The sequence below is a fragment of the Paralichthys olivaceus genome, chromosome 14, assembly GCF_024713975.1.
Source record: "Paralichthys olivaceus isolate ysfri-2021 chromosome 14, ASM2471397v2, whole genome shotgun sequence".
Taxonomy (NCBI): Eukaryota; Metazoa; Chordata; class Actinopteri; order Pleuronectiformes; family Paralichthyidae; genus Paralichthys; species Paralichthys olivaceus.
This window is the reverse complement of record NC_091106.1, coordinates 20,061,639-20,088,235: the sequence shown is the minus strand read 5'-3', so window position 1 is coordinate 20,088,235 and position 26,597 is coordinate 20,061,639. Positions and strand designations below refer to the sequence as shown.

Sequence of the window (26,597 nt, the reverse complement as noted above, 5' to 3'; positions counted from 1 at the left end):
CTTTCCTCTCGGTGCTAAGCTACTGCCACCTAGTGGACTGGAGGAGCTGCATTGAAACCTCTTTCTGCTGAAGCTGCGTCTTTTGTTGGGTTGATTTAATGGCTCTGTTTTCGTTATTCCTCATCGTATGCACATGAGATCAAGACGTTGTGCACACGGAGTTAATGTCCGAGTAATAAAGACATGACTGGTCGCCACTGGGTTGCGTCTTTAGCTTTTAAGAGTTTGTTAATTTTTCAAGTATTATGATTGAAACATAGTCCTTTCATCAGCTGAGCCAGTTTTCCTTCATGCACAGCAAAGGATTCACTACAATCCTGTGTCCTTGTGCAAGAGCAACAAGAACTTCATCATGTGACATTCCGAGGTGAAAATAAAACTTGATTTGCTGAGTTCTCTCCGAGCTATGGTACAAATCTTATTGCTAATCTGTTTTCATAACTGCAAACATTATATAAGTGTCTGAGTTATAGAGGAACACCGTATGACTGCTGTGTGAATGTGAATTGTGAGAAACCCTTTGAGTTGTTGTGCAGAAACATGCTGCATAAATTAGAGCCTGACTGATATGGATCTTTGACATGAGGGATATTAGGGAGTGACAAAATTTGAATACTGATACGTACTTATACAAAAAAAAGCAAAAATGACTCCGTCCTTGTTTCTATTATATTTTTGATAAACATGGCTGCTGTTGTGACAGTTTAATTCACCTCCAGCCATCAGTAAAGTATCTATCAATCTATCTGCCAGTCTATCCATGATAAAGAAGTGTACTTGAGGCTTAATATTTTGAAGTTTAACCATAAACTTTGTTGATATAACTATGAATAAAAGCAAACATTTGTATGTGTTTGTGGTCCAAACAGGTGATGTGATGGTTTGAGAAAATAAAAACTAGATAGTGTTTGTGGTGTTTGTACTTGACTCTTACAGTGTGATCAGTGTTATCAGACTGTCACATGTACATCACGGACACTTGTGTAAGAACCTTCCTGCTGTCAAACCAGTGACCTTCAGAGGTTTGCTTGTTGTGAAACGTGCTGCCTTCAGGCTCCCCTCGATGTATTCTCCCGAATAGTTTTAACGTCGCAAATCTCTTTCCAATACATATTTTTAGTGATGTAACAATAAAAGAAGAATATTAATAATCACAATCAATCTGAAAGTCACTTGTCAACAACTGTTTTCTGCTAACCCTTACCCTACCCGGGGAAAATGCTAATGTTTCTGTTGGAGCTGGAACGCATCAATCGCTACCTTCCTCCGTCCACTTCCGCGTCCTACGTCACTCCCCTGTCATGGCTGCCCCCGTGGCTCTCATTCAGGGCTCCAGCAGAGGACTGGGGCTGGAGTTCTGCAGACACATCCTGAGAAGCAAAACTCCCGCTGCCGTCATAGCGACATGTCGGGACCCGGACGGGGCGGCCGAGCTGCGGGGCCTGGCCGGTCAACACCCGGGCAGGCTCACGGTCCTCCGGCTGGACGTGAGCCGGGAGGAGGACATCCGAGGAGCCGCGCAGCGGGTTAAGGAGAGCTTCGGTCGGCTGGACCTGATCGTCAACTCGTCGGCGATGCTTCATCCCTCCGGGAAAGGAGAGACCAGCCTGAGAGATGTCTCTGCTGAGGTAAAACAAACCCTTTTCTGGGTGTTTGAGCCAGAATCCTCGCCGTGAGAATAAAAGTGCTTTCAAGTGAGATATCTTATATCAGACATAATGTTCCTTAAAATATATTTAAAACAAGTTCAGTCAAAACTGTTTGAACACCGGGAAGCTACAACTGGATTTGTGACTCAAAATTTGAGATACGTTTCATCTTGGTAAAATAGTTAAACTTTACTCTCTTATTAAGTTAAAAGTACTCAGCCATAATTATTTAAATGAGTCCTCCAGAAAAATCTAGATGTTTTAAAAAAAAATGAAATCAAGTGCCCACATGTTGATAGATGCTCTCAAAAGAAACTCGATGAACCACTGATCTGTGCTGACTTAATCTATTTCCCTTTGCAGGGCATCATTTCCACCCTGACGACAAACACAGTGGGTCCTCTGGTGATGGCTAAGTACTTCGCCCCCCTCCTTCAGAAGGGTGGAGGAGGTTTTGGTCAACAGCCCGCAGAGAAAGCCAAACAGCACAGTGGCATCATCGTCAACATCACGGCCAAAGTGGGATCCATTGGGGACAACGGTACAGCGGCGAATACAAATGTTTTAAAACATCAACCTGCAGCAACAAGGCTACAATACAGAAAGGAGAAGTGAAGAGAAATCAGAAAATAAGTTGCTGTCTTAAAACTTGGTAGTGAAAACAGAAGAGAATATATGAATATATGCTGCAGTGGTCTTCCAGTCTAACTTCTCTTCACTCCACCTTCTTCTTTCAGGTCTTGGGGGTTGGTACAGCTACAGAATGTCCAAAGCAGCTCTCAACATGGCCACAAGAAATCTGTCTATAGAGCTGGGCCGCAGTCGACCCAAGGTAGGTCTTAGTGCATTTAATTTCATAAATACAACAAGCAAAAGACACAGTGGAGACTATTCTTCAAGACCAGCAGGGAAAACATGTTTGGAAATGGATGTACAGTATCATGCCCTGACTGGAACTTCTGGAACTTTTCCTGCCAGTCCACAAGTAAAATGTCAGAGTGACCTCGTGTGAGAATGCAAGAGAAAGCTGATGGACTTGTTTCTGATTTTTCCAGGTGGTGTGTGTGTCCTTACATCCAGGAACAGTGAGCACAGACCTCTCCCGACCGTATCACAGGAATGTGCCAAAAGACAAGTTGTTCAGCACTGAACACTCTGTGAACTGTCTGATGAGCATCATCGAGGCACTGAACATGGAAAAGACTGGCAAAGCTTACAACTGGGACGGAACCGAACTTCCCTGGTAGAAGTTCAGATAAATGGACAGAGAGATAATTTATTCACCTCTTATGTTGATGCTAATACTCTCAGCTCCGTTTGGATTGTGCACTGACAAATCATCAGAAATTAAGATAATGAGGTCTCTGGTGGAGTCACAGTCTAAACAGTTTTACCTCTTCCACTACCTCACATCCAGCCAAAGTGCTTCGATCACCTGTGACCCACACAAAGGCCTTATGCTACTGTAGGTGCCCACACTGATGATCTAATGTCTAATGGATGGGACTCATATTTATTATCATACTAACCTTAACGGGTCTTTTTTGCAGTATAACTTAATATCACCAAGTGGTTTATGATAAAGAAATACTTTAGAGTTGTGCTTATTCACTTTCAGGGTTAGCTTAGCACAAAGACTGGGAAACACTATCCTGGCTTTGTCCAAAGGTAGAAAAACAAATCTACCTACCAGTAACTCCAAAGTGCAGAAAGTAGCCTGTTGTTTTCCATCATGTTAGTCTGCAGTAAAAACACAACTGTTGTGGTTTTACATGATTGATCTTCTCATCTCTATCCAACAATTAAAGAAATAAAAGCATCTTCCCCAAAATGTGGAACTTCTTTAAGTGATTACTGAAAAAGGTTTGAGCCCGTCCTTGTTGACTTTCATGGATTATTTTTGAATAAAATCCAGTTTTGTCTTTGCACTCCACATGAATTATCAGTTGCAATGAGGGGTTAACACTTCACTAGCTTTTAAGTGTGATACACTCAGGATAAAGTGTAAAAGGATAAATGTATTCATCCATCCTCATAATCAGGTGCTTAGTCTATGACTAATTCACGGAACTCTATCCTGGTAACGGATTTTAACACATGACCTGATTCTTACGAGTGGAGGTTACCAGGAAAAATCATTTAAGATGAAAACCCCCTCATATTTCCTCTTAGTCAGTGGACAGAAGTTACTCTAACTACACAATTAACTACTTTTAACCAGAAGGTGGCAGCATTTAGGGACTTTTGCTTTTTGTTGTCCACAACCTTAATATTTTTGTCTTTATCTTATGTGAGTTAGAGACACGATGTATATCAAAGTCTCTGTTTATATATAAAGTAGTGTGGTCATGATCTTTACAGTCGACTCCCAGTTCTTGATTGTTGGATAAAGTGGTAACTGTGAGTGAGATTAAATCTGCACTGCTCCACATCTAACTTAACATTTTATGGTGAGGTTGTTACATGATGGTGCAGTTTTTCTTTATCTTTATTGGATTTCTTATGATTTTACATAACCACTCAGTGAATTGCAGTTGTGACTGTGTTACGTTGTTACACTATGATTATATGATTGCATTATGGTTATGTCTGTTTTATATGTGTCATGTGACAGCATTTCCAGTCTTTGAAAGTCCGTCTGCATTGTTTTTACTCACAGCTCTCTGATCAGTTTTGTTGTCACATTAATTAGAATAATATCAAGTATCACTATTATAGTTCAACATATCTCTAGATACCTGTGTGGCTTTTGAAAACTGAAATTTAGGCCAAAAAAGACAGAAAAATCCCCAATATATTTCTATAATGTACTTTTACTGAGTTACTCTTCTTAAGTGCATTTTTTTAAATGTATTTCTACTTTACTTTTGAGTACATTTCACATACACATACTCCTCTACATACAGTATATCAACAGATATCTGAACACATTTTTTACAATACATTGAGTTACACCTAAGGAGAATTTGGAAGAGGCTGAGACATTAATTCTCTTTACAATTCACGATTGTTATATTATATTAATCAAAATACACAGTTGGCACCGTAAATTATGTAATAGCCCAATGCATCTGCAAATACTTGTACTCAAATAGATCGGTTAATGCGGTACTTTTTCTTTGGTACATTTTTATATATGCATTACTACTTGTTCCTACACCACCGGTGAATCCTGGTTCAACCTCTCCTAGTGATTGTTTTCCTTTATCACGCTGAGATTGTGGTTGTTCGACCTTTGCAGCTCGGGCTGTTCTCGCCTGAACCTCAGTGTGCCTCTTCCTGGGAAACAAACTATAGTTTCTTAGCTGTGTTGTTGCATTTAATGGCCCCACATGCTCAGACCTGTTGACGGTGACATCACACAGACACAGGACGGCAAAACACATGTCATCAGTAGATTAATTTGCATTAGTGGTTGTGCTTTTCCGCGCAACAACCGGGTCACGACAGAGTTATATTGTGTCTGACATGTTGGCGGCTCTGTGCGCACACGACTGCGGGGAGTGAGGATGTCAGCGAGCAGGGGACGCGGTTAAATAAAGCGCACACAGCTGCACGGACTGGTGCCTTTTGTGTGCGTGCATGTATGTGCATGACTGTGATTTGGACCGTGAGCTGCAGGCGACACAGTTCGAGTCCCACCTCTTTGTATTTGAGTGAAGCAATAGTGTGTGATGCTCCTGCAGCGCGGAGAGAAAACCGGTCGGAGGTGAACAGGTTTGGGCCTCGGTTGGAGGAGCTAGTGTGACGTAGCAGTGCGCACACACAAACACATAAACACACATAGACACACAGACACACACACCGGCTGCTGCTGCTGCGCCTGCCAGGATCTCAATGTGGGGAAATGACCGCGAGTGACCTCAAAGGAAACCTTGTATTTTAGCGCCGCTGGATGTTTTTTTATTTTACACAACATTTAAACAATAATGTGTGCCACAGTTTAGCTCGACATTTTCCGGTAAACACCCACGTTACATCCCGGGAACGAGTGCGGTGTCTCGTTGGCTGCACGCCCGGCTGTCTCGCTAGCTTGCGAGCGGCTAACATCAGCTAAGCTAAGCTAACGCAGCAGCACCACCACCACCCCCAGCTTGTCACTGCCTGCGGCGGGGCTTCGACGGTTTTTTCTCCCGCAGATGCTAAGCTAAGCTAGGCGAGGCTAAGAGCTGCTGCCATGGATAAAGCGAAGTCAATGGTGGACAAGAAAGGAGCGTCGGGACCCTTTTATGTCAACAACGGGCAGAGCCAGAGGGGGTGTAACGGCCACGTCGCTGTGTCCGCGAACGGCGGCTGCTGCAGCGGCGGCGGGTTCGGCTCGAGCCCCGGACCCAACAGCAGCGGCGGCGGCGGAGGCAGCAGCTCGTTTGACAGCATGCATCACCTGCACCACGGCGAGGATGCGGACTGCAACGGCTCCCCGGCTAAGAGGTCCAGGCTGCGGCGGAGGACGGAGTCGGTGAGACGGAACAGACCCCGTAAGTGTCAGCCAGCCCGGGGATGATGATGATGGTGGTGGTGGTGGGTGGTTTAGTAAGAGCTTTTATTGGAAATGTGCTCATCGTGTGACATGATGTCCCTGTGGAGTGATGCATGAAACCGAGTGAAACCGTGCAATCAGCGGGGTTTTCTTTTTTTTTTTTTTTTTTGCACAACAAGCCGATGTCTTGTTGCAACCAGGCACCGACGACCAGCCCCTCACACCCGGAGAGCGGCTCTCGTGTTCCTGCACCTTTTTCTACCCGCAGCCCTCGTGACTCTGTGACCAATCGATCACGATCGATACTCATGATCACATTGGGTATTATGGGTTATCGCCGTCGCTAGGGAGACCCCCCCCCCCCATCCCCCCTCCTCTTTTTGTTTCTAGGCACCCTCAGGTTGCATGTGCTGCTCTGTGATTGGTCGGTTCCCCGGTGGTGAAAAAGCTCCTGATAAGTGGGCCTGGCTTCCCTCAGCCAATCAGCGGCCGCCTCCTGTCTTCAGAAGGCAAGGTGAAAGTGCCGGGACCCCGCCCCCTTATTTACTGGTATTTCGGATGATGCGAGTAAAGATCATTCTGAAAACTTGTTCCACTGCAGGATGGAGACAACTGAGATTTCCTTCGCATGAAGTCTGAGACAGATCCATCTCTCCTCCTTACGAGTTCTTTATCGTCTTTCTTTTTTTTTTTTTTTTAAAGTATTTGTTCTTTTGTGTGTCAGTGACCCAATATTTTTGCCTCACCATGAAGCTTATAAGTGAAAAGAAGCCTGGTAAGTGTGAGATGATTTATGCTTCGTTGCACACGGGTATCAAAACTCATAACTCTAAATCACTTCTTTTTTTTTCTTCATTTTTTCTTTAAAATTCGATTTTAGGCTCTGAAATCAAATCCGTGTCTCTTATTCTCCCACGTCTGTTATCTTCACAGATTAACGCTTCATCAGACTGACTGTGATTGTGCGTACACAGATTTCAGTGTACTAGTATGTGCTTTTTACAGAACACTGGTTGTTTTTCATCTCCAAGAATTAACCAAACTTACTCACAGCTCCTCTTTCAGTCAAAGCCGCAGGATTTGTTATGCCTGTGTGGCTGTCATGGTAGAACATACATCTCCTGCAGGCGTTTAAAGGGATACCAGCTGCAAGTTAGCTTTTTCTTTTATTTATCTGTCTGTAATTGTGTTTTGGGGTGAGATGGTGCTGCCTTCGGTTTTGGTTTCAGATTTCCAGAAAATGGTGATGACTGTCATCACTGTCACTGACGGTCATTGTTATCGCCTGTAGTCTTGTTTTCTAATCTTGTAATGACAGAGTAGTTATTGTTTGAGATTAATTGGTTTAATTTAATTTAAAAAAGTTCAGTTTCTATGTTAATCTCTCACAGCAAGAGTTGAGATGGGATTAGCTTCAATTTGACCTTTTACTCTATGATTCTGGTATCTGGACATCTCTACATATTACTTACAGTATTCAGAAGCACTTAACTACATCATGTTGCAGTTAATCGCATATTTTATGTGTCTACAAGGTTTTATAATATAAATTGTGTTTTTCTAGATAGACTAAGGGTTTTTATCTTGTATCATGCACTGTGGTTCTGGTTATACCTGTGTAAAACCAGTTGATAACATCTTCAGCTTGCAGTCATGCTTTAATTTGTGTTGACTTTTGTAAATAAAGTGACTAGCACATTAGTTCTCTTTTCCAGTTATGTGGCGATATATACTTTGCTTCATCTCCGCTGTTGTTCAAGCACAAGTGTTGTTTCTCTTCTTGATTACCTCAAAGATTAATCCATAGAAATTTGTATCACAACATTAAAATATGTCCTCCACAGCGCAAATGCATCCAGTGTTAATTTAAGCACAGACCTTCTCCTTTCAATTGAATATGAAGTGTGTAGTTAGAGAATCACCACGTGAATGAAAATGAACAGGAACTTGTTGTGATGGTGGTCTGGATTCTGTGTCTGTATTTGTAAGATGCACTGCAATATTTCCTCTGATCTTGCATCATATGGTCCTGTGATTATTGATCATCAAATGACTGGCAAATTGAGCTGTTACACTTAACTGTCAGCAACACTGTGCAGTGAGACGTGGCTGTGGTTTGTTGTGATGTGTAGTTCTCTAGAGTAAGAGGGACCCTGAACCAGAGCGAGTACAGGTATGACATAAGTAAGGAACATCTCATGAGTAAACTTTGAAATGTCCGGTCAGAGATTCTGTGTTTTATGGCTATCCTTGGATGGAGGCCAGCCGTCCCGATAAACCCAGATAACCCTCTAAGCTTTTCCTCACAGAGGGCCAATCCTGGAATGTATTCCCCTCGGGATGTGATTTTTTCACTTTTGTCCTTTCTTTGAGGGGGGTTTAGAATTTGGGGGTGTTATTCTTTTATTTTCTGTATCACTGCCAGTAGTTCCTCTTGTTTACACCGTGAAGCATCGTTTCACCGGAACAGAATTGCCTTTATTTTAATTTCAGCAGACCTAATTATCAGGCCTCATCGCTCCTGTGACAGAGCTGAGGTGTCTTTTTCATACACATGGGTTAGGATTACACATTTGTGTACAAGGAAATTTAGGGAAGTCCACAGCAGTGTTTCAACACAGAGCAAAAACAGGAATAGGAATAATGGTGACAAAAGTTGTGAAATCCCACCAGCAATTACCGTTTCTAAAATTTGGTTCCATGTGTTGATGTTGTGTATTAAATGAACTGAGCTTATTGTTTACAGAAGTGCACTTTATTTTATGCACAGTACAAGTTGTGAGTAAGCGTGTTTGTAAAACAATATCATACCTTAGTTTGATTGAAAATGGATAGTGGACATTTTGGCTTATATTCTTTGAGTCATATTTGTATGTTTTGTTAAATTCCTTCCATCAGCGCAGGAAGCGCTCTAGGTTTGATGTGTTAGAGGTTGAAGCCAAAGTTATGATTCACATATGTAATCTCTAAGAAGAAGGATTGTGCTCTCATTTAGTGGTTTTTGACATTGTGTACATACACCGAGGTGCCATGTTGCTTTTGGTGCGTGACCTTACCTTACCTTACTACACGTGATCTAATGGGTGTAGTCCATAGCAGCAGAGAAGGTGGTTGAGTTATCAAAGAGAGTTTTCCATTCTTGGCCTCAGGGAGGAATGATAACAGTGGAAGAAAGTGAGAGAACCAGCTTCATTTACATTGTGTCTGTAAGTTTTTGTGTCCTGAACAAACACTAAAGACTCTTGTCTCCATTTTGCTTTGAAGGAGGTGTGTTGCACATTCCATCTTTTGTTTTGGAAGATGTTAAAGTATAAACACATGACTAGGCAGTATTAATAGAGGTAGGTATGTTATGTATGTATGTATGTATATTAGGTGTGTATGTTATTTTGGTGACAGAATAATTGGTCAGTCTGTTACAGGTAGATCCTGAACATGGCACACTAACAAGTTTCAGTGTGGGCGATTCAGGGAGCAAACGAGGGTATTTGAGTTCATGTAAATCAAGATGAGTAGAACGTCTTGATCTGTGTCACACCCGGAAACCAACCCAGGCTCCTTCTTGTGTGCACACACCCACATGAGCCCTTTATCAATCCTAAAGGGAAATTACAGGGTACATAACAAACAATGAAAGACTAAATTATATAACATAACTAGACAGATTCTATTAAATAAAGAGGAACATAAACACCAATGTGGATTTGTGATTCATACATATTAAGGGTTTCTTACGCAAATCTAATTGATTATATCAATTAATCAGAATTTTATGTCCCATAAGTCCTATAAATGCATTCAAATATTGCGGAGTAGGCCTTAAATAAGTTGAGGTTGATTTGTCCCTTCCAAGACAAATGTTTTAGGCACATTCATAGTTTGTAATGTCCATGTATTGTAGTTCTTTCTCAATGATACAGATATTACCATACTGTACTAAAATTACAAACAAGACACACATGGATCTGATAACATTCCGGTAAGTACTCTGAAGACTGTGGATACGTACTGTCTCTGCTTGTAGCTTGAGAGATAATGTGGCATTTGGCTGGTGATTCTCTACAAGGCTACTTCACGTTATCTTCAATTATAGGGACGAGTAAGTAATTCCTGGACTCTGATATTCCTTCTTATATGTTGATTTTGACATAGGTCTTAAATTTAAGTCATCGTGATCTTAAAAAGTCTTGAATTTAACATGTTGAACCCGGCAGCGACCCCGTAAAGGTGCATAGTTCTAGTGCTAGTAGCAGTACTGCAGTAGTGGTAGAAGTAGTTGTAGAGTATGACTAGTTGGACAATGAGTGGAAGGACCGGTAGCTTATGGCTTCAGCTAATGTTTATTTAGTGACTCATTTGCTCTATGAAATGTCAAAACGGTGAAAAGATTTCCACACTGGTATATTCAAATGTGGTGCTTTACTACATTGACTATTTAAAACACATCAAATCTGAAGCTGGAACAAGTATTTCATCAATTGATGGTCAGAAACTCCATTGGCGTCATTGTAAATTAAACATCTTTGGATTTTCTACTGTTTTTTTATGGGATGTATAGACCGTTCATTAGGAAACTCACTAATCAATAATGAAAATAATTGCCTAATTTATTTTACTATAACATCGAACAGAAAGTAGCAAATTGAACCTGGGACAGTGGGATAAGTTTTTTATGCAGTTGCTGCTGTTAGATGGCAAATTTCCTCATAGTGGGAATTAATCTACTGTATCTCATTGACTTGGCCTAAAGATATCACTGCAGTGATTAATGGAAATAATAATAAGTTCACTTTCTCCCTGGTAAGTAATCATTAAATGATATCAGCTTTACTGTAGTAACTATGGGACTAAAATACAGAATCAAAAAGGCTGTAGTGTTGTGAGAACCTTAGGGATGAAAGACTGAATCTGGGAAGAGAGTAACAGCCCTAAGCCTCCAGTGATGTTTTCCTCTCTCTCTCTCTCTCTCTCTCTATATATATATATGTATATATATATATACACACACACACACACACACACACACACACACACACACACACACACACACACACACACACCTTATCATACAAACATGTTGTACAAGTTCTTGTCCTGTGCTCTCTGCCAAACACGCCCACACCAATCCTCTCTGTGAAACCTGAGATTAAAGGTTAAGCAGGAGGAAATTTAATAGAAATAGTTGTTGCTGATAATCCTTTTCCCTTTACTTCTATTGTAATTCAAGTCAAACTGTAGGTGCTGACAGACTCTAACATGAAGTGTGTGAGGCCATGAGACCATTGCATCTACAAGGACACAGATCACTTGTTGCTCCGACTGCTCTTTGTCACACTGACCTTTGACCGGACACTGTGTGTTAGTGCGTGTCTGTCCGTGTGTGTATGTTTGTGCTTTTTAAATGGAAACCCTGGATAAGTGGGCACCTATTGATCTATAGGACACACGCATGAAAACAGCTAATTTGATTTTGTTAAAAATGTCCTTTTCATTTTTCCTCAGTGATGCTTTATTGTTGGTTGTCAACACATACCGGCTGGGGGGAGGGGGGGGTAAATACCCAGGTCAAGGAAATGCTGACAGGAATTACAAGACAGGGCACTTTGTTTTAGTTTCTCCAGCTTTTTATGAAAAAATGTGTTTATTCAGCCACAAGAATGAAAGAAAGAATGTTAAGTCTTTTGAGTCAGTGTGTTCATGCATCACGGTAAGCAGCTGGAATGGAAGCTGTGATGTTTCTATGATCATGTATTTATTACGTCGTCACTGTTTCCAGTGCATACAGAAAAGGCTCATGGGAGAAATGCATTCAATAAATGTGAAGTAGTATCATGATGTCAGAAAGTGACAATGAACTCATTCAAAGGAAACCCTTTGCTGTTTACTATCAGTGAATTTATATCAGATGACAAAGCCGGCTGTTGTTCTTTGCTGGTTTCAAGTATCTAAATCAAAATATCATATTTTTGAATAATGAAAAAAAATCCAGCAATTATACCATGACGTATAATTTCACTTTTTATGCACATGAGTTTGCACGATACAATTTTGCCTTGCACTCAATGGAGTTTAAACTTCTGTTATCTGAAACAACAAGCACTCATTGACACAATAAGGAAATTAGTCTGGCTGTAGATTAACTTTTGTTCTCACAAAACCTAACGATGCCTCTTCACCTAAATTGTGCTGAACTTAGTCAAAGACACATTTCAAAGGCTTTAAAAGTTAATTACTTTGTGGGTAAAATAAGAACCGTGACTTATTATAATATTTGAGTGGTCGGAAAATGTGATTGTCACATGACACAGAAGCCGCCATGTCTCTTGGTTTCTTGCAGTGTTGCTTTTACCTTATTTGAAAATCTAGAACCATTTCATGGCTTAGTTTGAGCGTTTGTTTTGCTTCATTGAGGAATGAAGCAGTGTACAGGCTTTGTCATAAATTAATAAAGAGAGAGAAAGAGCAAAGAAAATAATAATTATCTTACTCCCTGTTTGTCAAATAGGGGCTTTCAGTGAAGTCTAACATCAAAGTCACAAATGCTAAAGATAGAATCAGATACGTTATTGACACTATCCAAAATTAGGCAATTTAACTTAACAGAGCAGAATTCTTTTAGGTTGTGTTGACAGACATCCGAGCAGGTCAGTGGGTGACAGGGGACGATGAGAAAGAGTCAACCAAACAGTAAAGGGGGACAGAGTTGACTCCTGCTGAAGGTAACCGGACACCAGCAGCAGGATGGAGGTGAAGGAGCAGGTAACAGGAGCAGCAGTGATGGTGCTGGTGATACTAGTCCCTCACATGGACTCAGTTACTACTGAGTACGAGAGGTTTCAGTGGTCAGGTGTCCGTCATTTAACAAGGGTCAGTACAACACCATCTCAGACTGACAGAAAACAATCTGAGCAACATCTCAAGTTCCATTTATAAGAGGAGTAATGAAGTCGGTTTATCATGTTGTCAGGTTTAATTTAAATTACAATGTTAACTAGAGCCTGGCCGATGGTTACCATGGTTTTTCTATATGACTCAGTTTTAGGAGCGTGGTTTTGCAGTGTCTTGCAAAGTGGGCCGGCCAATCATCGTGCACAAAATAGTTTCATTAAATGCATTCTTTTGTTGAATGCTGCCGTTTTCCTCAACCATAGTGACCATGTGTTGTCTTAAACAGTTGCACAGGGTTTTCATTGTTCTGAGTTGTAGACTCTGATTGGTCAAAATGAAACTGCCTGATCCCAACGTGACCTCTTGTTTGTTTTGTCCACAACTTGACAATGTGAATTTTTACGTCCGTAAAACAGACAAAGTCCAAGTCGTCACAATGGAGGAAATGGAACTAGTCAATGTTTGTTATAATTGCTTTTAAAACTGACGATCTAAATGATCATTAAACTACACTGGCAGTTGACTAATTGATTAAGTGGAAAATCCTTTCAGCTTTAATTATCAAGGAAATAAAGCCTGTCAGAAAGGCTGATGTGCCTCTAAGTTAAATAAAGCTGTTGCTTTGTGGTGCATTAAAAAACATCTTGCAGCATCTGTCCTTTTCCGTCCATGCCAGTAAATCTGACTTGAATCTAATTAAATTGATTCGGAGACAAGAAGCGGGCAAGAGATGGAGAGAGAGGAGCAGGAGTGAAGGAGTAAGGGGGAGAAAAGAGGAAATGGAAGGAGAAAAAATAGTTGAAAAAAAAGGAAGAAACCAGACGAGAGAGAGGGATGCAGTTGTAGACAGAGAAAGAGGGAGATAGAGATTGATTGTGAATGAGAACGGAGAGAAAGGATTAATGAGAGAGAGAATATGAGGCTGACGAGTGTGTCAGACACACAGAGCGGAGGAGACGATGGGGGGGAGAGGGGTTGTCTGTTGCCATGGAAACTGCGGCTCTTGTTGAGCGGTGGTGGATTTCTTTTTCCTTCTTCGTCTTCTGAACTCAATGTTCTACCAAACTAAACCGTCCAGACCATTCATTGGTTAAATCTCCTCAAACATAGGATCTGCTGCTTTTGTTTTCATTTGACGAATCAATTTATTGATCAGTTGTACGGGCAATAAAATATCAGAAAATTGATAAACTTCCCTAACTTCCATTTATTTCTGTTGATTACCAAATTGATTGGGTAATTTTGCAGCTCCACACTTTCTGTTTCTCTTCCTCTCCTTCCTGTTCTTCTCTTCTCTCATCATTGTTTTTTATGTTGACAAAGTATTTTGAAGGCATCACCAATTGGTAGAACAGCTTGTTTTTAAATAACTGAAATAAATTAATCAGCACATTCATTTATAATATGTATTTGATCTGTTTTACTCACATTTGCCTATTTCAAAGTTCTTGTAAAATCTGTCAGTTCCAGGATATGTTGCTGTAATTTTTACCCCTAAGTGCTTATTTTTGTGGCCCTGCGGTTCACAGCCGTCCATTAATGGGCTTTTATTCGCTATGACATACCAGATAGTGTGTTTCCGTTGGCCATTACCGTAATGGATTCTGTTTAATCAAAGCTACACAAAACATGGAGTCTGGGTTGAAGTCAGATTTAAATGTATTTATTTTGCAACTAAATATTCAGCATATTCAAGATGTTGGTTATTTTACGTCTCTAAAATCTTGAGTTTTGTCATTTCGATCTGTTTTACGTCTTGTTTTCAAAAGCAAACAGTTGTTCACATATCTGTCTTCATCCTCCTCTCCAGCCTTCCCCTGGTTCGGAATGGACATCGGTGGCACCCTGGTGAAGTTGGTGTACTTTGAGCCAGTCGACATCACTGCAGAGGAAGAACAGGAAGAAGTGGAAAACCTCAAGTCCATCCGCCGCTACCTCACCTCAAATGTGGCTTATGGTAAGTCACACACACACACACACACACACACACACACACACACACACACACACACACACACACACACACACACACACACACACAGCTGCTTGTTAATAAAGTGTGTTACCCATGCTGACATTAGAACATCAGGCCACCAGGTGTGTGAGTTGTGAATGACGCCACATATACTGACATTACTACTAAAGACACAATCATGAGAAATCTTTTCTGCATTTAATAAATACTTTATATATCTGTAATATATATTTACTGATTTGTTTTCAGAGCAGGTGCAAATAAAATGAAATGATTTTTCTTAATTAAAAGTAAAATATGTGATTTATTGACGGTTGAATGGGAGATGTTGGACGTTTTTGTGAGAATAAACAAAAGAGAAGTGGAGAGAGAATCCTATATTGTAAATATACCTCGCTCAGGTAAAACAGGGGTCCGTGACGTCCACCTGGAGTTGAGGAACCTGACCATGTGCGGCAGGACGGGGAACCTGCACTTCATTCGCTTCCCGACACAGGCCATGCCCCGTTTTATCCAGATGGGACACGACAAGAACTTCTCCAGCCTGCATACGACACTCTGCGCCACCGGAGGCGGGGCCTACAAGTTTGAGAACGACTTCAGAACGGTAAGTGTGTCGCAGATATGAACTCGGAGCTGTCCACTTGTGACCGGATCACCTGAGATGGGAGTTCCACCAGGTGTGAACAGGGCCTCTGCTGCAGCGAGTGTTTACATGAGTTCATTGACCCTGTCTGCAGAGCAGGAAGATCACTGAACTGTCTCTGGGATCTGCAGCTCGAACTGAAGCTGTGCACACTCATGTCTTACCTTGAAAATCATTTTAGCTTCATAGATTTATTGATGCTTCCATTTAATGTGACAAACTTTTAGTTTTATTCAGTTTTTTTCAGTGTCCTCATGGTGTGTTATTTTAATGTTTATTCATATATTTTAATTGTCCTCCCTTTGTGGTGCAGATGGCCGACCTGGAGCTGCTGAAGCTGGACGAGCTGGACTGCCTGATTCGTGGATTGCTGTACGTCGACCGAGTGGGCTTCAACGGACACCCGGAGGGCTACTACTTCCAGAACCCGTCAGACACCCAGAGCTGCGTGAAGAAAACCTGCACCCTGGATAACCCCTTCCCCATGCTGCTGGTCAACATCGGCTCCGGGGTCTCCATACTGGCCGTGTACTCGGCGAACGACTACAAACGGGTGACTGGGACCAGGTGAGGAGGACAGACACACACACACACACACACAGATGTTTGTAGTGTTTGTTGACTCAAGCTGCACAGATCTGGGATGAAATGAGCAAAGCCTCAGGTCTGTTGGTGTTTGTTTTATTGCACAATATGAAAAAGAGGATATAATTTAAAAAGTCAGTTACAAAATGATGTGTGAAAGTGAGAACACGCTGGTAATGGTCATACAATCACAAGAGCCAAAACGCCAGGGGCTCATCGTGTGACTCCCGTGGATTAGTATCAGATAACGTTTCACAGAATCATATTTCAAGACATCTACACTCGGCACTAATCAACAATAACCCAACCTGTTATTCTAAAACAGCGTAAAATGCTGAATTGTGGGCGTGAGTTACAAAATTCCTGGGAACTGAATACCAGTGTCAGATTCTTATTACAAATCCTCAAACCAGCATTCGTAGGTTTTGAAAATGTGAACTGAAGCTAATGACTTTACCTGGTTTCTGAGTTATGAATGACGCCACATATAAAGACATAACCACTGAAGACAAAGACAGACGACGTCAGATAAACTGAACAGCCAGACGTTTATTATTAATGTGAGAAACACATTTTGAAAAAGGAGATTCTGTGTTTTCCCTGTATCTGACAAAAACACAATCATAAGAAATCTTTTCTGCAGTTAAATCCTTAATTTTGCAGTTTAGAGTGTGTGTGTGTTTATATTTGCAGATATATAACTTATCTAAGGCTAAATATAAGAATAGTGTACAATAAAATTATTAATATATGATTTCCAGTTGAGCTTATTTTAAATATTTATTCACAGATTTCTTTTAAGAGTGGATGCAAATAGTTTCAAACTCAGCCACCTTAAAACATGAATCGATTATCATTGTTTTGTATTGCATGAGAAAATGTACACAAGGTGAAGGTCAGAGGTTAAATGTTTTATAGCTTCACTAGATGTGCCAGGTATCAGCTGTTTGAATTCCAATCACCGTATATCTGCTATCACACCGTGTACCTTCTTTATGTAACGGAGGAGTTAGACTGTGATAAGATAGTGAACATTGTGTCCCGTTCTTCCTGGAGGAGGAAAACGTGAGCAACATTAAGAATGTTTGCTTCATCGACAAAGATCTTCTGAAATGTCCAGGACCAAAGAAAATAAAATAAAACGAACTTTGCTCGGCGCAGAGAAAAAGATCTCACTGAAAAACATTTATTTAAAGTACAATATTAAACCAAAGCCCAACAGTTCCCACAATGAGCAAACACTTTCCTCGAGCTGTTGGGGTGAGATGAGAGAAGTGTGGGAGAGAGAGGAGGAGGGTGGTAAGGGAGGACAGAGGAGAGAGAAGATGATCGGTGCCCTTTAGAAGTGGTCATGGCTAAGTTGACTGTAGTGACTATTCAAGCAGGCAGTTGTTCTTTATTAGTAACACATGTCTTATAAGAAGTCATTCAGCCTGTTGAGTGATGATGATTTAATACAAGGATGTGTTTGGTATCGTTGTGCAACACAGGGGGAACATATCTGCTGCTGCTGACAGGAAGTTAAACTTTCTTGGACGTGGCTGAAAGATAATTGAACGCAGAATGAAACAGAGGAGTCTTTGTCTCACAAGCTCCTCAAACAGGATAATATGATAATGACCCCAAACACATCTGAAAGACGGGAAAGACGACCATCATTGGTGCACTGATAGAATATTGTGTTACAGGTCCCAATGTTTTTGTTGTCATTTTAATTTGTTGTTGTGTTATTTTTTTAAAACCTAAGTTGCATCAAAAAACCACAGGCTGTTGTATTTATATGGAAAATCGAAAGTGAGCGTTCACTGCAACATCTGTCAGTCGTTACTTCCTTGTTCTGAAGGACAACTTTGTCTCATTATCCGCTTTCAGACATGACCTATGGATAAAGTCTGTGGCTGCTCAACCGTGACATAACGTGTTTGTGTGTCTGTCTGTGTGTTTTTCTGTCACTCTGCCCCAGGAAAAAGAAAAAGTATATCTCGTCTATCATTCGCAAACTGACAAATTCTTTCAGGCTCCTGAAGTGGTCACAATAGCTTTTCTCTGACAGTGAACATTTTTCAAACTGACATTAAAGACATGGGGAGACACTTTTATCTCATTTCATCAAGAATGCAACAAAACAAACTACACAAACCTTGAGAAATTCCTGTGGGTGTCACCGAGCTCAAATCTGAAGGGTTGAATTATTCTGAAAGTCAGGAGGAAAAACTCTTCTTCTTTCTTTTCTTGTTCTCTCTCCTCAACTTTTTAAATTGTTTTCCTTTTGTCTTGCTCATATAATCTTACCTGGCTTCATTTTGTCTTTCAGTCTGGGAGGTGGTACATTCCTGGGTCTTTGCTGTCTGCTGACGGGATGCGAGACGTTCGAGGAGGCGTTGGAAATGGCCAGCAAGGGCGACTCCACCAACGTGGACAAGCTGGTGAAAGACATCTACGGAGGAGACTATGAGCGCTTTGGCCTGCAGGGCTCTGCTGTCGCATCCAGGTGAGTCTGACCATCGGGGTTCGTCGTCTGAGGGAAGTTAAATTCTTCCAATTTCTGTGTTTTCAGATATGCACTTACGGTGTGTTTGTGAGAACGCAAATGTCAGAGTCAGTTTCTCTTGAGATTCTGTGGAACTTTTCCAGAACTTAATACTGGTTCTTCCTCCTGTGCCAAACCCTTGACTCCTGTCTTTTAGGTATGTGCTCTTAATGAGGGCCTTTTTTTCAAGGCATGTGTCTAAGATAGATACACACACTTTGAAATAATATCTGAGAGGTAATAGCAGCATAAGCTACACATGCTAACTCGGGCCTTTACTTGCTAATCTGGGTTGAGCATGTGTACAGTAAACTCTGTGTCCAAAGGCCGTAAACCAAAGTGAGAAAAAACGGTTTTATCACAGTCATCAGATTCTAATCAGTATTTATCGTTGTGGTTTTTTATTTTGTTATTAACAGACACACACACACACACACACACACACACACACAAACACACACACACACACACACACACACACACTCCCAAACAACACTGTGTTGTCACTGTTGAAGGTCACTGTGACATCTACAGAGGTCATTTTCTGTGTCTGCTGTTAATTCCAGGTAGAAACTGTGTCAGTGTGCGTGGTTGTGTGTGTGTTTGTCTGTGTGTGTGTGTGTGTGTGTGTGTGTGTTTGTCTGTGTATTAGTGTGTGTTTAAGTGTGTGTTTATTTGTTTGTTTACATGTGAAATGTTTGTTTTACAGTTTTGGTCACATGATGAGCAAAGACAAGCGAGACAGCATTTCTAAGGAAGACTTGGCCAGAGCCACACTGGTCACCATCACTAATAATATAGGATCCATAGCACGGATGTGTGCTGTCAATGAGGTACACACACACACACACACACAAACACACACACACACACACACACACACACAGGATTGAACATTACACATTTGTTAGCTGTGCTGGATATGAAGTTTTTTCAGTGTCTAACTCAGACGAGTGATGAGCCTGGAGTCTTTCTGTGTGCTTTGAGCTTCTTTACAGTGTTGCCTTGTGGCATGGTGATCAAGCAGCATTGTACAGGGCTATCACTGCACACAGACGTGCAGCGAGGACACACACACACACACACACACACACTTCCACCAACTTCATTTTTCCTTTATGGAACAACTATAAAATCAGTTTGTCCTGAATATTAACTGTTAATGTAAGACACTTTAATTAAACTCTGATTGTCTGATTGTACCGGCTCTTTAAAAAAAATATATATATTCAACCTTTTAACAAAAGCAACATCATGTGAGCAGTTGAACAAATCAATAAAAGGACGCTTCCTTCGAGTCTTTCATCATCTTAACAGCAGAAGTTTATTTTATTTAGACTTTCAAATATTTTTTAATATTGGTCTATTCACAGTTCCCAAAATACACAGACCTCTGTGGTTGCATCTTGTTATTTTGCAGCGCAAATATTAAACTAACATTATCTTCTGTTTTCAAGTTCAGTTAAAGATTTTAAATTCCACTTGTAAACCTTCCATTGTTGCGCTTGTGGTATTATATAATGTTAGATTATATCCTGAAATTCATGGAAGTAAATTATATATTCAGCTGCATTTAGCAGTTTTATTTATAATGTTGCATCACTTCATTTTTAAAGCGTCTCAGTTTATCAGGATGCAGAAATCAGCTGGTTTGTTTGTGGGTCGGAGCCAGTTTGCCGGCTCTCTGGCACCACCGTGTGGTCTGGAAGAGAAGTGTCATTGTGTCATTAATGTAATTTCTCAAAAAAATAATCTCCATCATTTCTCAAAATGTGCTCTCTATTCTCTGCTTCTATCTGAGACTTCGTAAATGTTACTCGGCTAAACGAGGGATCCTTTTGGACAAAACAGGAAAAGTGAAGCTGTCAAACTGTAACTCCAGAGTTTTCTGACTTACAACATTCCATTGATCGACAAAACAGTTCTGAGTTGTCAGGAATGAAGAAGATTGTGGGTAATGATTGTCATCTTAACCCCGAGCCCATCAAAGCGTGTGTGTTAATGATCAGTTCTTCTGAATTTCTTCACGTCTGTCTTCTTTTTAGAAAATCGAGCGTGTTGTGTTCGTCGGGAACTTCCTTCGCATCAACACCGTTTCCACAAAGCTGCTGGCCTACGCCATGGACTTCTGGTCCAAAGGACAACTACGAGCCCTCTTCCTGGAACACGAGGTTAGCACTTGACAAATACGTTTTAATATTCACCTTCAGAAACCTCCGACAGCGTCGCGTCATTGCCATTGTCGCGTTTCTTTCTGCTCCAGGGTTATTTCGGGGCCGTGGGAGCACTGATGGAGCTGCTCAAGACAACAGAGGAGCCGTGAAGGACACCGCGTGACATCATCAACCCTCGACAAGAAGATCCTCTCCACCTCTGGATGATGTGACGTCGTCCACTTTTAACGCTGCTGAAAAGGTCCCGTTCACAGAGGCCACTAAAGGAACACTAATCGAGGGACACAGAAACTGAGAAAAGCCATTTTAATAATTTAACATTTGTAAATAGCGATAACCTCTAACATGTATCTTCTGAATTCCCCAAATAGAGTCGCCCTATCATAGAGGTTTTAATATTGTAATCTTTAATTTATGGTTTCCTGTCATTTCTGCTGCTCTGTCGATTCCCGTCTGGAAACACAGAGACACAGAGAGTTTAGTGATCTTTGTTACTGTGTGTGTGTGTGAGTGAGTGAGTGTGTGTCAGTGTGAGTGTGAGAATACCTACTGTAGCATTATGTCTTGGAGGCTGTGGTGTCCCAGCCGACTATTTGTGCAACAAGATCCTATGTCAGCACAGAAATGAAGTTACTCTTTAATGAGTGACTGGGCATTTTTAACCCCCAGGGACTCTCAGAAACATCCCGTCACCACCAACGCCTCCGGCCGTCATCTGCCAGCGCACAGACGGACAGAAATAGCCAAACGTTTCAAACATCGTGGCAGTAGCTGAGGCTCGGGAGGCATTTTGTTGTTGCACAAAAAGTGGCCCGGGACACTTCAGTCTTTTAGGGAAGTGCACTGAAGCCAAATCCTATTGAGATTCTTTCAACGCCTGCCTCCTGCAGCTCAGAACAGAAGCAGATCAACAGTCTTTAATTCTCTCTGTGTTGTTCCACTACAGATGGCCTTTTAGTTTTTTTGTTCGTCTCTCCTCCATCTACCTACAGCACATGCAAACATCATTAACAGCACCGCTGTGCCACGTCCGCATGCTACGCCTCACCTGCTGAGTTTAGTGTTACACAGCGGGACCAAGACATTGTCTTCCAATAGTTAGTGCTTGTGGTATCGCTGGTCTGCCTCAGTGACCACTGTTTGTGTTTGGGATACTGTGGGATTTTATTTATCTCTGTTGGGAATCATCTTTTCTTTTCCTCTTTACCTCCCGTCAGTGTTGAGCTCGAGAACACTTCAGCAGGTCGTTGGCCTGATTCCTCGTCCTCTAGCTTCTCTGCCGCCCTGCTGCCTTGTTTGGATGTAACATTGTAATGCAACGAGGCGCTCAGGCTGAGCCAGTGTGATGCTAACGCTCTATGTGAAACCTGGCGTTTATAAAAAGCCCTTGACGCATATGCAGAAGAATGCCGTCACCTTCTGGGAGACAAAAGGGACCAGGATGCTTTCAGGCCTGTCGCCCCTCCTGTAAAATACACATATGCAAATTTAGCAGCAACGTGATCCGCTCAACTTCTGTTAATGTCTAATCGTGCAAATTTGCGGATTGTCGTCATCTTGCTGCTGGGTAGATGACATTTAATAAAACTGTGGAAAAGCCTTTAATCCTATATTTACAGAAGACGATGGATCTTTACTGATCTGCAAAAAACTAAGTGAAGTGGAAATTTTTAATTACATGCGCACCTCCCGCTAAAGTGAATGTTTGCTCTGCGTCGCAGTGACGGCTGTGAACATGCTGCTGCATCATCCGTGAGCTTTTGAGACACTGACAGTTTAAAAAAAATCTCATCCTGAGCCTCGACAACAGCTTCTCATCTCTGTTTATCATTAACTGTAAAGAACTGGACCCTGTTTATTTATTACCTCTGTCGCATGCCTTTACTTTCCACGCAGAGAAACTCTTCCCCTGTTGGGAATCGACCTCTGCTCGTTAAAACCATCCATTGTCCAGTACCTCGCGTGTTAGCCCAGCACTGGAATAATGAAGACGAAATCCTGATTAGCAGGCTGAGCGTTACGCAGGCACAACATGGAACTTTTTTAAAAAGTGGGAGGATTTATTTTTCCTTTGGAATGAACAGATCAAAGTGAGTTGGGTGATAAAATAATCACATTTAACAGTGAGCGTCCTCCGTAGTTCATATCCACTGGAGCTCCCTTCTTCCTCTGTGGATACATTAAGTCTCTTAGCTTATTTTTAAACGTCAGCGCTCATGCAGGTCAATCTGAGGTTTACTACTATTGAAGTATTTAATCATCCGTGTGTTCCATCATGATGCAAACAATCTGTTCAGGTGTTTTCTCATCTGTTTCTCTTCTCCTCAGACTTTGCCTTTTGTCCAGCTCATGTGTGGATGATGTATTTGTGGCCTCGACCAGTCAGGCGCTGCTCAGCTTTTAAACCGGGCTGCTGTCGGTTATCTCGCGTGCCACTTCCTCTTTTAATCTGTTGCCTCCACCGTGTGTTTTAACCTCACGTTCGTGCCCTTCAGCTTCCTGTGTGGTTTCATTTCTCAACTTTACCTCAATGTGTTTTTGCAGTTTTTTTTTTTTTATGTTCAGGTTTCAGTCTTTGCTTTCTGTCTTTCTGTTGTTACTCATTTGTTTTGCCATAACACTGTAACAGAAAGTTCACGGTTGTCTTGCTTCAACATGTCGAAGTAGAAAGAAAGATTATCCTCTCAAATCTGAGATAAAGCAGATCACTGCTAACGAGAACTCAAACTTAACTTGTTTTCCAACTTTTCTTTTCAATGTTTTTGGCAACAGTTTGGTTTGGGAACAAATTTTTTTTTTTTTCAATAAATGTCCTTTTATTATTTTTTATCCTGCTTGTAACAAGTAACGTGAGTGAATGATGTACTTTTCATGTGATTTGAAAATACTGTTGTGGTGAATTTATTTTGTTTTCTGGGTTGGCACAAAAAGAACCAGTGTGTTTGTTGTCAGACGTGAAAGTCCCTGCTCGTTCAGGCTGCGGGAACATGCTGTGATGTGCAGCACTTATAGAAGTGGTACCTTTAGAAACACTTATTATCACTGTCCTGCAGAATCTTTCAAAACAGGTGGTTTCAACATGTTACACTGTGCTGTTCATTACTTAGCTCCGACCTGAGGTCAGTGCAATCTGTTATTGGAAATAGATGAAGGAAGACAAACAGGAAACATTGAATTATGATAAAGTCTGCAGAATATTGATGACCTGTGTTTTAAAGTTATTTTTAAAGTTTGCCTGTGTTTAGTGGTGGTGTAATTACAAGTTATAACATTAATTTTCAACTTATCTGAAACACTAATATCATTGCTTCAAATACTTTAATATTCTTGGACCTACAGTAACTGTTGTTCTAATCCATCGCTGCAGCTTCTGTGTTTTAATCTGCATAAAACAAACTGATGAGGTTTTTTTTTTTTACGACGAGCGTTCGGGCCTATTGAAGAATAAAATCATAATGTTACGAGAATAAAGAAAAATGCATTTTTTGGGGGGAGAAATAAGCCTAAAATACTAATATCACGTAGATCAAAGTCCGAACAAAGAGGGAATTTCTTCAAAGTCTGTTTGTCTTTCTACAGAATCAAGTCATGATGCTCATGATCATGTGGCGCCGATGTAAGATAAAGAACTGTATTATCTGAGAAGCTTCTGGTATTTTCCCCTCTTAAATTTATTCTTGTCAAATTACAACTTTATTCTCATAATTTCTCAACTCTATTAAGACCTTTTTCCCTTTAACTGGCCCCGAACGCTCGCTCCTAGAACTGAAAACGTCTTTACTCAAACTGTGTTAATGTTCAGTCGAAGCAGTATCACACTTCCAAAGTGTTTGAAACATTCTCAACAGCACAGATCAAGTCTGAAGTCAGTCATCACCTTTTAGGCAATGATTGTTTTCCTGTTATCAACGGTGAGGATGTTTGTTTGCTTTAAAATCAGTGTGAGGTTTAGGGTTTGAACCTCTGTGACCTGTTGTCTGGGGTTCACGTCCCAGATCAGTGTGAATATATCTGGTTTGAAGTATCCGCTGAATAACAAACTTTATGTCATCCATAGTGGGATCTAACTTAAAATGCTATGCAGCAACACACGTGTCCCCGTCAACAAACTCTGAACCATCACAGTTAATCTGACCTGTTTGTTAACGTGTTCTTAAAATCATATGCAACCTGTTAGTTTGCTCCTGAGTCTTGACGGAGAGTCTTTGTCCTGCTGATTTAGTCGTTAACTCTAATTAAGGTGGATGTTTGCAACAGGGTGCGGTCGACTCAGTGTGAGCGCTGCGACACTGACAGTTTCTGTCATGGTGGACCCCCCAACCCCCCCCCCCCCGCCATTTCCAAGCTGTCACATGTTTTGTTTTTTTATGTGTTAAAGTGGTACTTCATATATTCTGGTGTTTATCTTCTCGTAGTATTACTTCAGGGTAGATACAGAAAAGTAAACACATTGTTGTTGTCAAACCTCGTGTCACACACCAGTCACAATGTTCCTTGTGACCTTTTCCTCGTCTAATATATTTTCACAGCTCTTAGCTAAAACCTTTTCCGGAGGTCGAACATCCTGTTGCATGAACGCATCCACTCTTTAATCTGTCCTCTGGAATGCTTAATAACTGGCGGGACAAACCTGTTTCACCCTTGTGTATTACTATTGTACAGAGAATTTTTTTGTAAATATTAATATGATATATTCTACACCAGCAATCTGTCTGTTGATGAAGTTGTTTCAACGGTTCAGGGCCAGGCGCTGAAAAAAAATCAAACATCAGAGCAGACAGAATTCGACGCATCGAGACAAACAAACTTCTCTCTGCAGCTTCATCACATTTATCAATAACTTCACCAGAGCTGCAGTGATTGGTTTTTAGAAAACACGTGAAGAGATGCGTGTTAAACTTCTCGTGGTCGATGGTCGATGGGATCTTTCATCTTTAGGATTAGATTTATTTCGACATGTTTTTGTGCTCGTCTAAAGTTACGCGGACCGTCTGATCAACTGTCCGATAGGAATACTTTACATTTGTTGTCACTTTAATATATAATTTAAACGCATCAGAAAGTCTAAACGGTGGTTGAGAATTTAACTAAAAGTCTTTTTAAGGAGGAATGTTCGTTAATTAGACATTTCCTCCACAATTGTGTTTTTATGTTTGACGTGAGAACCTCACGGTCCTGATGCCTGTTCTCTGTCTGCTGGGTTTCGATGCCGGTTCTTCACCTCGGCCTCTCTGTGATCTGGATCTGGGTGCAAACGTCTTGGGGAAGCCCAGTGCTGGTTGTTAGCGTCAGTTCTGCTGCTGCTTTTAACTCTGGTTTGAAAAAGAAAAGAAAAAGGGTTAAAAAAAAAAAAAAAGGCTCCCTGCCTTGTGCAATGTGTATGTACTGAAGTGAAGAGATTTTTTTTTTTTTTCTAAAAAGGAATTAAACTAAAACTGGATGAGATGACGTGGTCTGGGTGTTTCTTTACTTTGCAGTGTGTGGAAAGAATGAAAGGATGAGGCTGACAGGAAAGAGAGAAATGAAGGAGTCAAGCAAAAAAAGACGTAATGATAGACACGAGTCAGACTACTGAATTTGAATTAATTACTCAAATGTGTTATAATTAAAATTATTGCTGTTTTCTGCAAATATAACCAAATGTTTTGGTTTTTATATTAAAGGAATCGC

At 41.0% G+C, this 26,597-nt stretch overlaps 2 protein-coding genes across 3 annotated transcripts; both read left to right on the top strand.

The window, feature by feature from the left end:
• The first annotated feature begins 1,274 nt into the window (after positions 1-1,274).
• LOC109631093 (C-signal) lies at positions 1,275-3,480 on the top strand. The gene is made up of 4 exons (XM_020089690.2): positions 1,275-1,628; positions 2,013-2,190; positions 2,387-2,481; positions 2,705-3,480. Exons 1-4 carry the CDS (start codon positions 1,302-1,304, stop codon positions 2,894-2,896), a joined length of 792 nt encoding a protein of 263 aa, XP_019945249.1. The 5' UTR covers positions 1,275-1,301; the 3' UTR covers positions 2,897-3,480.
• Positions 3,481-5,436: 1,956 nt separating this feature from the next.
• Positions 5,437-26,372, top strand: pank1a (pantothenate kinase 1a). 2 transcript variants are annotated; one of them, XM_020094405.2, is made up of 8 exons: positions 5,437-6,127; positions 14,828-14,974; positions 15,394-15,599; positions 15,952-16,205; positions 18,538-18,714; positions 19,463-19,586; positions 20,799-20,924; positions 21,017-26,372. In XM_020094405.2, exons 1-8 carry the CDS (start codon positions 5,827-5,829, stop codon positions 21,074-21,076), a joined length of 1,395 nt encoding a protein of 464 aa, XP_019949964.2. In that variant the 5' UTR covers positions 5,437-5,826; the 3' UTR covers positions 21,077-26,372. The 2 variants fall into 2 exon arrangements, with proteins under 2 accessions (XP_019949964.2, XP_019949971.1); XM_020094412.2 differs by lacking the exon at positions 5,437-6,127 and adding an exon at positions 6,664-6,904.
• Positions 26,373-26,597: the final 225 nt, after the last annotated feature.

Coding starts and splice junctions, on each gene's coding strand:
- LOC109631093 (XM_020089690.2), top strand. CDS start 1,302: ATGGCTGCCCCCGTGGCTCTCATTCAGGGCTCCAGCAGAGGACTGGGG. Junction 2,191..2,386: donor GGGATCCATTGGGGACAACG/GTACAGCGGCGA, acceptor TTCTTCTTTCAG/GTCTTGGGGGTTGGTACAGC. Junction 2,482..2,704: donor TGGGCCGCAGTCGACCCAAG/GTAGGTCTTAGT, acceptor TGATTTTTCCAG/GTGGTGTGTGTGTCCTTACA.
- pank1a (XM_020094405.2), top strand. CDS start 5,827: ATGGATAAAGCGAAGTCAATGGTGGACAAGAAAGGAGCGTCGGGACCC. Junction 6,128..14,827: donor GGTGAGACGGAACAGACCCC/GTAAGTGTCAGC, acceptor CCTCCTCTCCAG/CCTTCCCCTGGTTCGGAATG. Junction 14,975..15,393: donor CACCTCAAATGTGGCTTATG/GTAAGTCACACA, acceptor TACCTCGCTCAG/GTAAAACAGGGGTCCGTGAC.